Raw genomic sequence first — 11,819 nt, 5'->3', positions numbered from 1 at the left:
CCCCCCCCCCCCCCCCCCCCCCAACAACCACAAGACCATCAGCCAATTAAAGTGAGCACTTGCAAACACAGGGTGTGCTCAGTGCACCTTATGAGTCGTGGTGTTGAGCGCTGTGTGTGTAGAGGAGATAGTAGCATAAGTGGAGGAAATGGTAGCACACGTTAGGTGTGCTCTGCCATTGTCTGGAATAGTTACATGAGATTGTGCATCTAAAGTTATGGTTTGGATCCTCTGCCTGACAGGTGGAATTTTCATTTCATTTCTGTCTTTACTTACACACGATAAATCCCTAAATGGTTTTTATCTTCAATGTATTTTCATTATTTGTTCAATCAGCAAATATTGACCCTATTGGTCAGTGACACTGGCAATGGGTAGACTTGCCCATGAACTTGAGGATGGACACTTTTATGTTTATCTTTTAGTTATTTAACTATAAAAGTGCTTAGTGCTCCAGGGTTCTGTGAAAGGTGGGCTTCTAAAAAACATGGTGGAGAGCAAAGGTGGTTAGTCCCCTAAAAAATTTTAAACGGGGTACTAAGATTTTAAGACAAAAATGAATTCTATATTTAGAAAAAACAAACACACAAGACTGATTTTTCCCATGTGCAAGTAATGTTCTGAGCTAAACAAGCTGGCTACTGCATTCCTGTATGAAGATGTAATTATATAACATTGTTCAAAATCAGTTCTAGCTCAATGAAGTTTTAAAATATTCAGAAAATGGAGCTGCCTTTAAAAAAATAGCTTTATAAAGCTTTGTTGGGTGACATATGTACACTAACATATTTTTCATTTTCACAGATACTTGAATTTCACAAGTCAGAAGGGAGAAGGAATTGGAGTGAACTGCCAGCCAAACCTCCTCCGTATGAGTAAGGACCCTCACGAGGTTTACCATACCAGGAGCCATAACCTCATGTCAGCATGATTTGGAGCAAGGGGAGACATGGAACGGAAGAGAAGGAATCTACCTCTCCCAGAGGAAAAAAGCCACAAGAAGTCTCTCTCTCTCTCTCTCCCTCTCTCCTCTCTCTCTCTCTCTCTCTCCCTCTCTCTCTCTCTCATACACACACACACACACACACAAGCACATTTGGTGCCAAATGCTCCCACCTCTTTCTTTGAATTCCAGAGATTCTCATATTAGGATTCCAACAGCTCATCAAAAAGAAACTTAGATGAGAAGAGGAAAGGTACCATATGAGAAGCTGGGTCCAAGTATTGGCTGAGAACCTCCAAAGACTTAAGACAATGCAAGTATTACTAAATTAAAACTGTAGGTGAAAGCAAGTTAAGGAGGTAGATTCAGCAGTGATGTAACTATCCTAGTGTAACCTGCAAGGCTTGATGGGACCATGGCACAGGCCATTTAGGGATGGAAAGACCTGGAGCCAGAATGCACCTGGCTGCGGGTCAGCATCCCTATTAGGGGTCACTGCTGGTTGCTTGATGGTGAGAAACTACACAAGTTAGAGTGGTGCTGGTTTGGGCAGAATCTCAGTTAGCAACCAGGGGCAAGGTCTGTAGAGAGAATACAGTGCCAAGGGTATAATGTCCAGAGCAATGTAAATATGTTGTTAGTAGCTCTGCTAGAAATCTATAAACCAAGATCTTCTGTAAATTTAAGTTGTAGAAAAATAGATATTGCAGTCAGAGATGTGTTTGTTGGGATGATGAATAGGGAAAGAGATGGAAGTTTGGAGCTGGAAGAAGAGAAATGAGTGGCAGTAGAGCTTGGTTGGAGGGGAAACAGGGAAGCCTGGAGTGGACAGAAAGCTGTGGTCTCTTTCTGTCCCCAGCTGCTCCTGCCCTTGCTCCCTGCCTACTGAGAAAATCAGATAAGATCTCAGGTCTCAGAAAGAAGCTGTGGCTTAGGAAAGTAATGAAGTCAAAGTTCTTGATAAATGTTCTGTGCAGCTGAAACAGCATGATCTTGATCTTTGAATCAGAGGAGAAAAATCATAGGGAAAGAAATGGACAAGATGATTTTTAAAATAAAGACTTAGCTAGCAGATTACCACAGTAAGAAGATGAAAAGTCAGGAACATCAGATGATACCAAAATCCGCATTAACAAGAGTTGAAGAAAACAGATACCATTTATATTCTAAGCCAAATAACTAGGAGTCAGCAAAGCATTAGCTGGAAGAAAAAAATTAAAACTTGGAAAATGATTTTTTTACTGCTTGCAGCCAAAGCTCTAGTTGAAAATAAATGCAAAATCTTGCAGCTGGCAGTAGAGATCCTTAATGATCTCCATCAGCAGAAAACAGACTCTGCTAAAGAATCTGACTCAGAAAGCTTGTAAGCCAGAAGAAAAAGAAGAGAAGCTTTCAGCTGCAGGAGAAGGGGATGGTGAAGTAGAGTGAAAACAGATTATGTAAAAATTTGTTGGATCACCACGAGAAAAAAAACAGCCCAGGACACCAGGCTTTTTTCTTCTTGATGCATTGAGATTTCTTCCCGGAGAGAAAAGAAATACTGCCTTCCTGAGACAGAAATTACAGGCAGCAAACCCAAAGACTGGTGTGCTGCTGAGACCAGAGAAACAACACCAAATCCAGGAAGATCTCCTAAATAACCCCCATCAACGAGAGGCCCTGGAAGCCAGGCTGGTTCCCACGGGACACTGCCTGTGACAGCTGTTTCCCACTGTGCCATTCAGCTTGTTCTTGTTGTAAAAGAGGCCTGCTTAGGAGTGAATTAGTTGTAAATGGACTGCCACTGGGAAGAGAGGGACATATGGAAAAACTTTACCTTCTGATCTGCATGAAAACATGCTTTAATTAATAAAAAGCTGCAAGAATGTTTATTGAGTCCTACACCCTCTGAGTAACAGACTACGCAACCCTCCTTTTTGGTAGACACAGTAGGATATCTTCATTTCATCATTAATCAAATAGATCTGCCTGGAGGTCAGCAGGGGGCTGTGCATCAGCCACTATCTGGGCCAAGGGAGTGTTTTCAGTATGTCATAAAATATCTGCCTCTAATATTGACCCTAATGTGGCTTCATGAATACAGAATGGCCCGAAAATCTCTCTCTGTATTGAGGCAGGTTTGGTTAAAGCTGATATAAATAACTTTCCGTCTTTTTTAGGAATATCCATCATTAACTCACTTGCAGAAAAGACTTGCACCACCATCAGCCACCTCCTGAAGCATGGACCCAGATACTCTTCCCCACCCTTTCTTCCTGGTGATTCTATATCTCCTAACTAAAGGACAGACATCCCTGCTGAAGGAAGGAACTTTTAAAAATTTAGACCCTCTTGTCACAAGACAGCCCCTTTTTTCTGGACCACAATTACTTGGATTTATCTATTTTTTTCTTTACAAAATCCTTTTAGCTTTTGGGTTCTAGAGAGGAGTCCAGCAGCCTCTCCAGTGACCACTAGTGGGCCCCACAGCCTTCCAACCACAGGTTATGAATGGACTAGAGACAGTTCAAAATCCAATATGAATGTTACTTTGGTAATTAGATTTAACACCTTTTGAGAAATTAGTTTTATTAGTAAGAGGTCTTTTTGAACTAAATGATTCAAATCTGAGACATTTGATTTGCTATGAAGTAAGGCCGCCACTCAAGCTGTAGCCTCCCATTTTCTCCACTCTCCTCAAGCCAATTTTATGTATTATTAATGTTGTTTATGCAACAAAAGTAGACTTGTAGGGCCTTGTTGAATATAATACTTTCACATAAATTTCTTTAAAAGTAAAAGCATAGGAATAATTATCAGGACTGTTTGCTAATATATGCTCTTGCTCATCCATACTTTGGGTAAACCTAGCCTTTTGTCAAACATCAAAAAACTCAACTTGGTAACAGGTGAATTCTTGCCTAAGAAGAAATAAGTAGTCACTGAAATATCAGTCAATTAACCCCAAGCCTATGATGTAATGCCAAATAGTACACTCTTTGATTCAGTAAACCATTTAGAAAATCACTAACACAAGGACTGTATCAGTACTTGCTTTCAGTCGTGAAAGTATAGATTGTCAGACTCTTACTCCGGTTGAATCCTTTATCTATATCAAATTAGAAGTCAACATAGACCCTAAAAGCTACCTTGGTTGATGTGGAGGTGTGGCCTGGAGTCCTGTTGGCTCCATCTCCCTTTCTTCTCATAAGGTGACATCTCTAAGTACCCCAGGCTCCACCAAGCTCAATTAGAAACTTCTAGGTTGCAGCATGATGGTAATGATTTCAGTGGCCACGGGGACCATAAACTAACCTCTCATGTCTACAAACACAAAAACCCCTGTGGTGTGAAGTGGATGTGTAGTTGGTGCTCAATAAAAAGAAATTATTTTTATCACTACACTTAACCATCATTATTGCAAGTGTGCACCTGTATTACAAATAAGAGTGAGTATACAAAATCTCTCCAAATGATAACTGTACACCCTGTTTGTGAGTCAACTAGATCACCTTTGTCCATATGCACACTTCATTCTACTTAAACAGAGACAGGAAGTACCTCTTAATCATGTTATTAATGAGGCTGACTCATGTGCCATGGAGTCAGGCAGGAAGCCCTCTCAGTACCCTTCCAGCCCTGAGTTTCACATTCCCCTGTGTTAGAACAGCAACCCAGATGGACATGTAGCAAATTACTGTCTCAGAATACAGCCCCCTCTCTCTGTAATGTTGTAGAATTTTTGCACCTTCCCATAGTCAAAATTTCCTCATGAATTTTTATTCCTTGGGAAGATTAGTCTCTGCCTTTCTTTCTCAACTCTTTTGATCTTCCATCTGAAACCATGTGAGACTCAAGTTTAGAACTAGGATTTGGATCTAAATATAAAGTGGTAGGCAAGAATGTAGTGGCAAAATGTTGTCCTGAATTTTAAATCAATCAATAAAAAGAAAATATGAATTTATGTGGAGAAAAGATGATAAAAGATTTCAAAGATGTGGGAAGAAGTGATTTCTTTATAATCCTCTCCTCTGTCTTCATACCTCTAATCCCCAACACCACCACATTCCTTTTGAACAGGCCACCTCGTCTCCTACTTTACAGAGAAAATCAAAGCCACAGGCAAGAACTGCCTCAAGCTCCTGCCACTGACCCTGCAAATGCACCGGAATCTGCACTCTCCTTTCCTCTTTCCCTCCCTTCCAATGAAAAGGCACCGCTGCTCCATGCCTGATCACCTCACCTGGACCCCTCGGTTCCCCCTTCCCACCTCCTCAGTTCTTAGTTCCATCAATTATCTCCTCTTCCTTCTTCATACACCCACTCTGCTGCCTCCTTCTTAGCAGCATTTCAACATGCTCAAGTGTCTCCTGAGTCAACGGCACGCTCCAGCCATTGACCTTTTCCTCTGCTTCCCTTCAGGGTCAAGCTAAGTTGAGGGAGTTGCATCTCCATTCGTGAATTCCTGTTCCTCACCTCCCATTTGCTCCACACAGAGAATGCCCTACAAGGTCACCAACAGTTCCCTGTTGCTAAATACAATAGACACCTTTGACTTTTCAAAAGAATCTAAACTTTTGAAAAAGTATTCTTATAAAAAAAAAACAAACAAACATCCATTCAGTCAACAAGTATTTATTGAGTTCCTACTAGTGCCGGCAACTGAGGATGTAGCAGTAAACAGGTGCTGGCCATCAGAGTTTACATTAGGGGGAAAGATGAGCCAAACATTAAACAAGTAAGTAAATGAATGAGATAATTCCAGAGGATAATAAGTGCTACAAAGACAAACGAAACTTAGAGTGATGGAATAGAGAGTAACTGTGGAAACGGCACTGAATTTTCACAGGAAGCATCTCTGAGTGATGTTTGAGCTGACAGCACCTATGCAAAGATCCTGGGCCAGAACATCGCAGACATCAAGAGCAGAGCCCCAAGAAGGGCACGAGCACCAAGTGTATATGACAACAGATTATTTACACGTACAAAAGAAGAGAACAGAGAGATGGCACAAAAGTGCAGTCTTGCTGGGTAGGGAAAGGGCTTCTGAATCACGGGCAGAGTGGACCAAGCCCGGAAGAACAATGAGCCTTTCACTGTTATGGGCATGGTCTCCACCTCTTCTTCAGTGGCCTCCTAAATAAGAAAAGTGTTGGGGGGGGGGGGGGGGGGGGGGGGGGGGGGGGGGGGGGGGGGGGGGGGGGGGGGGGGGGGGGGGGGGGGGGGGGGGGGGGGGGGGGGGGGGGGGGGGAGCAGTTGGGGGAAGGAGCTATTGCCTGCATCTTTCACTCTTCAATGCCAACTTCTGGAGTCAATAAACAAATCAGCCAAGTTTGGGCTTAAAACAAGCCAGGATGATTTCTAAGTGGACCCAGCTACAGTCTGAATAGAGATGAATCTAATTCAACCCCTCTCCTCCAACTCCCCAACTCTGGGCTGAGTAGGGAAAGCAGCCCAAGAGGGGCTCCCACAGGCTACTGCTGAGTATGCAGTGGAACCCTAAGTCAAGGCCACGCCCTAGAGGGGTATGTTAGAGTGCCATCAGTGATCTGCTTCAGTGGTTAGGGTCCTCAGGGGACTAACATGTCACGAGCTGACATGGGACTTGGAGGGGCTGTCCAGTATGGGTGCCTGAGAGAGACAATGAGAGCCCAAAGATATTCTTCCAAAGCTAAGTTCCCCAGCACACACATACACACACCCCACTCTGCAAGAGCACAGGATGATCTGAGGATCCTCCACTTGACCCAGGGGGCAAACTCCCTCCCTGAGCATGTGTGTTTGTGTAGAGGACGTGGTGGAACCAGGTGGAGTGGGGCTGGGGGTTAGTTTCTATGACCCTGATTAAGAGCCCATACTCAAGATTGAAGTTCTTCCCCAGAGTTTGGAGCTACAGGATAGTGAGAGCAAAATAGAGAGGAGAGATGGGAAGTCAACCCCCAACCCTGCTCCGTTATAACTGGGCTCAGACTCCCTCACTCCATGGAATGGCCTCCTGCAAGAGAGGGAAGTCTTGGACGGCTTCACCTCCCCTAACTCACCCCTGCCCCACTTAAGCCTCCTCTTCCCCAAGGCCAAGCTCCTCTCGCAGTTTTCCTAATTCCACTACACCATCAGATGGAAACATGGAGGAGCCAGCCAGGGAAAGAACTGAGGGACCAAGGCGCAGCCCTCCCCAGGAATGTGGGGGGTTGTGATCTGATGAGTCTTCTGGTCTTGTGAAGGTGCCCTGGGCCCATTGGCCTGTGTCTGGAGAGGGGGAGGAATAGGATCCTTCAGAACAAGGGACTGGGGCAGGACATCCTGGTTGAAGACAGAAAACTTGCCCGAGGTTACACACTTTGAAAGCCATCAGTTCTGGAGTCGGGACCATACAATTGGGCTGGACAAGGCTCAAAGGCAGTGCCTTAAAGGGTTGCTCTCACGCAGGCTGAAACAGGAGATGTTCACAAAGCCCCTGTGAGGGGTGGCAGGGGCCTGAGGAGCGGGAGGGGCTACTTCCTCGTGCCTTTTCTCTCTGCTTCTGACACAGCAGACGGACTACATCTGACATGTGATTTAGACAACTCATACGCTGTCTGGGGATTTCTTTACATGTCTGTATTATATGGCAGCCTAAAGTGTTACTCAGAAAATAACTTGGAACTTCCCCTGAGCCAGTTGTGGCTCGGTCTATGAGCTGGTACAGGGAACTAATTAAGAAGGCCAATGAAAACCAAACAGCACAGGATAAGAGAGGAACCCAGATGGAGAATTCATTACAAAGAAGGTCAAGGATCTAAAGTCAGCCTCAGCGACAGGATGCCAGGGTCAGAAGAGAATAAAGATATAGAGGACAACGCGTCAGCTGGCACTCGAGCCATCCTGACTCAAAAACCTTAGGAACCTCTGCATATCCTGGGGAAGAAAAGACTGCAGGTGAAACTAACAGAGCCGTGCACTGAGCTCTGGAGACCAGCAGTGCTGCTGGGATGCACCAACTGGAGCATAACACACAGAGATGCCCCTTCTCACCTCCAGGCAGGCTGCCCCAGGACCCTCCTGCCATGGGGACTGTGGGCATCGGCAGTTGCCACATCAGCAGGTGTCTGCCCCTGCATCATATTCAAAACTGGATAACTTGTCTCAGGACAGGTGGGTTGTGAAGCAGTGAGCCCAGGAGCTGAGGCCTTCCATTCACTTGAAACTCCTCCTGGGTCACTTCTTCTTTGCAGCTGGTTTGATCCTCCTTTTCAATCTGGTTTACAAAGAGAAAAAAAAAATCCACGACGTTGGTAAGTGATGTACACTCTCCTCTTGCGCTCAGTTAATATAATTATGAATTTGGAGACTATCTTTGAAGTTATTTTTATTCTGGGAAATCCAGCCTTAGAATCCTTCTCTTTAATTTCTCAATTCTAATAGTCTCTGGCCAAAATTAATATGATTATTTTTTTCCCTGGCCTAAGTTTAGGAAAGATATTCTATTAAAATTCTCCTATTTTTACGTATAATAATTATTGCTTTTCTGGGTAATCATTGTAGATAATTTTGAAATATAGAAAAGCACAAAGGATATCAAAGCACAACCCATTCCATTCTTGGGAAAAAAAAGTTTTACTACTCATAGAAGTAAAGACGCAAATGTACATGCATTTACAGAGTGTATGTACTCACATTATAATATTGTGACCACATTGACATGTTCCTATTTTGATGGGGAACAGACTGTGTTCACAAAAGAGATAAACAGTATCCAATAAAGACACTATAAATATGTGGCCCCAGATAAGCACTGCTTACAAACTTATCCAAATGAAGTGTTGTATGATATCAACTTCAGTTTATTTAGACAGCAGAACTCTACGTGACTGCCTTTGAAATAAGGCCACATTGAATAGTTTCAGAGCATTATCAAAGTTTTAGAGAACAACACACACAAGATATATGCTTTAGGACTGTGGTATACTTTTATTCTAGAGACCAAACTTATAGGAATCACAGCTTTTCTTGTAATTTGAGGGGTAGAAAAAATTAGAAATAAAATTCATATTCGGGTATTAATGATAGCATTTGTATCAAATTATGTATCAAGATAAAAATGCTGATGCCCTTCAAACTAGATTGACGACAGGAAAAATAAAGAAATATTTTATTGAAACTTATAGTGTGAATCATAGCCCAGAGGGTTGGAATACATCCCTTGAAATTTGGAGAGGGAATCTTTACATTTTCTGAATTGCCTCTGTGATCTCCAGACATGGGGCAGCCTGTAAGTATTAGAACTCTCCATAGATCCTGCTGAATATAAAACCTAGATTCTGAGACTAGCATGGAAGCCCACAGATCCCAGGCATCACCCCATGCAATCAGCCATGGTGGCATCTTAGATAATATGAGCATCTAAGTGTCTCACTGGCACTTTACTCACTGGCAATGGCAGCCACAGTGATGGCAGTGGGCATGGCCGAATTATGCAGCAACAACCCCTGAACTCAAGTCAACTAGTGGAGGGAAGTAAGTTGGAGAGAATCTGCTAGTAGTTAGGAATAAATGACACAATGTACCCATTAAACAGCAGTTCTAATCATATCCACTTACCTAGAACAATACGATGAACTAAACACTTAATGCTACTAATGAAGCAGACAATATCCTCATTTTACAGATGGGAAAAATATTGCTTTGAGAGAATAAGGAACTTGGGCAAAGGGAATCCACAGGCAGCAGAGCTCTGGCTCAAACGTGATGCCAGGGTCCTGGCTGTTCCCACTGTGGCAGACTGACGGCGAGGTGTATTTTCACCTTATTCAGTCAATAACATCAGCCAAGCCCAACTCATGCACATTCCAGCAAGGGAGTGAGTGAAGGTGTCTGAAACATAGCAATGGAAGTACCATGGGAGCCCAGGAAGAGGGCAGCACCTGCTCAGCAATAAGTGTAAAGGCTCTCAGAAAGTTCATAGAAAGATTCGCATTACTTTTTATTTATTTATTTACTTTTTTGGTGGCTGGCTGGTACAGGGATCCGAACAGTTGACCTCGGTGTAATCAGCACCACACTCTTCCAAGTGAGCTAACTGGCCAGCCCGTTCATATTGTCTTTTAATTCTATTTTTCTGTGAACTTTTTGAAGTACCCCCATATTGTAGAACTTGACACACTGAAAACTTATATGCAAAAGTAAAGGAAATAGTATAATCAAAACAATTTCAAAAATGAAAAACAATGTTGGGAAATTCACACTAGCTGATTTCAATACTCACTATTAAGCTACAGTAATAAAGTGTGGTTTGGGTGAAAGGAAAGATACATAAATTAATGGAACAGTATAAAAAGTCTAGAAATAAACCCACACATATATGACCGACTGATTGATTTTTGACAAAATTGCAAGGTAATTCAGCAGAGAATCTTTTAAATGAATGGTGCTGGAACGATTGGATAACCATATACAAAAAAAATTGAACTTCAATCCATACCTCACACCATTTATCAAAAAAAGTGGATAATGGTGCAAATGTAAAGACAAAAATTTAAATTTTCTAGAAGAAAACATGGGAGAAAATCTTTGTGACCTTGTGTTAGGAAAAGATCTATTACATATAACACAAAAACTATGACCCATAGAAAAATTTTGATAAATTTGACTTTGTTAAAATTTAAAACTTTGGTTCTTCATGCAACATTGTTAAGAAAATGAAGAGGCAAGATACAAACCTGGGGAAAATATTTGCAAAACATCTTTTTTTTTTTTTTTTTTGTCTTTTGTCTTTTTCCGTGTCCGGCAACGGATCGCAACCCTCAGTGTTGCCCCCGTACCGGACCGGGGACCGGCAACGGGATCGCAACCCTCGGTGTTGCTCCCGCGCCTCGCTCAGCCAGTGAGCGGGAACCGGTCCGTATGTGGGATCCGAACCCTCGGTCGGGAGCGCCGCTGCGCTTCCCAAGCGGCGCACTATCCAGTGCGCCACTGGGCCGGCCCGCAAAACATCTTTTTGATGAAGAACTTGTATCCAGAATATTTTTAAACCTCTCAAAACACAATAATAAGAAAACAACTCAATATAAAAAAGATTTGAGCAGACACTTCTCCAAATAAGTGTCTGGTGGATGATCTGTAAGCTCATTAAAAGGTGCTCAACTTCATTCATCATTAAGAAAATGCAAAATTAATACTACAGATACCACTACACATCTATGAGAATGAATAAAATTTTAAAAGCTGGCAATACAAAGTGCGGACAAGAATCCCACCTTGCCGGTGGGAATACAAAACGGTACAACCTGTTTGAAAAATAATTTAGGAGTTTTTTATAAGTTTAAACATGCACGTATACCTGCCATATGTCCCAGCAATACCAGTCTTAGTTATTTACTCTAGAAAAAGGAAAACTTATGTTCACATGAATGTTGTGACAGCTTTATTCGTAATCACCAAAACTAAAAACAACTTAAATGTCCTTCAATTGGTGAGTAACAAATTGTGGTAGGTGTATACATATGATGGAATACTACTCCGCTACAAAAAAGAAAGCACTGCTGACTCGTGCAACAGTGTGGTTCAATCTCAAAAGCATTACGCTAAGTGAAAGAAGCCAGACTCAAAAGGATGATTCCATGTATATGACATTCTTGAAAACGCAAAACTACAGGAATAGAAAATAGATCAGTGGTTGCTAGGGGCTGCAGAGTTGACTACAAAGGGGAAGTGTAAAGGAATTTTGGGGGTGATAAAACTATTCTGTAATTTACTTGTACAGTGATTACATGATTATGTGCATAGAACTGTATGCAAAAGGGATTAAACTTCACCATATGCAAATCATACCTCAATAAACCTGATATACATGAGATACATGTCTGTGTGTGTGTAAACTACACATACACATATGACACTTTTCAGGTACATGGCTTCT

General features: G+C 42.4%; 1 protein-coding gene across 4 annotated transcripts in view; it reads right to left on the bottom strand.

Annotated features, from left to right (window-relative positions):
- The window catches only part of MOBP (myelin-associated oligodendrocyte basic protein), a 65,850-nt gene that overhangs the window by 12,344 nt on the left and 41,687 nt on the right, over window positions 1-11,819 (bottom strand). For all 4 annotated transcript variants that reach the window (XM_008579561.1, XM_008579563.1, XM_008579560.1 and 1 more), the window contains one exon: window positions 7,937-8,159. In XM_008579561.1, coding sequence (XP_008577783.1) covers window positions 8,120-8,159 — 40 coding nt within the window. In that variant the 3' untranslated portion in view covers window positions 7,937-8,119. The remainder of the gene's footprint in view (window positions 1-7,936; window positions 8,160-11,819) is intronic.

The sequence above is a fragment of the Galeopterus variegatus genome, unplaced genomic scaffold, assembly GCF_000696425.1.
Source record: "Galeopterus variegatus unplaced genomic scaffold, G_variegatus-3.0.2 Scaffold1912, whole genome shotgun sequence".
Taxonomy (NCBI): domain Eukaryota; kingdom Metazoa; phylum Chordata; class Mammalia; order Dermoptera; family Cynocephalidae; genus Galeopterus; species Galeopterus variegatus.
This window is presented reverse-complemented; position numbering and strand designations above follow the sequence as displayed.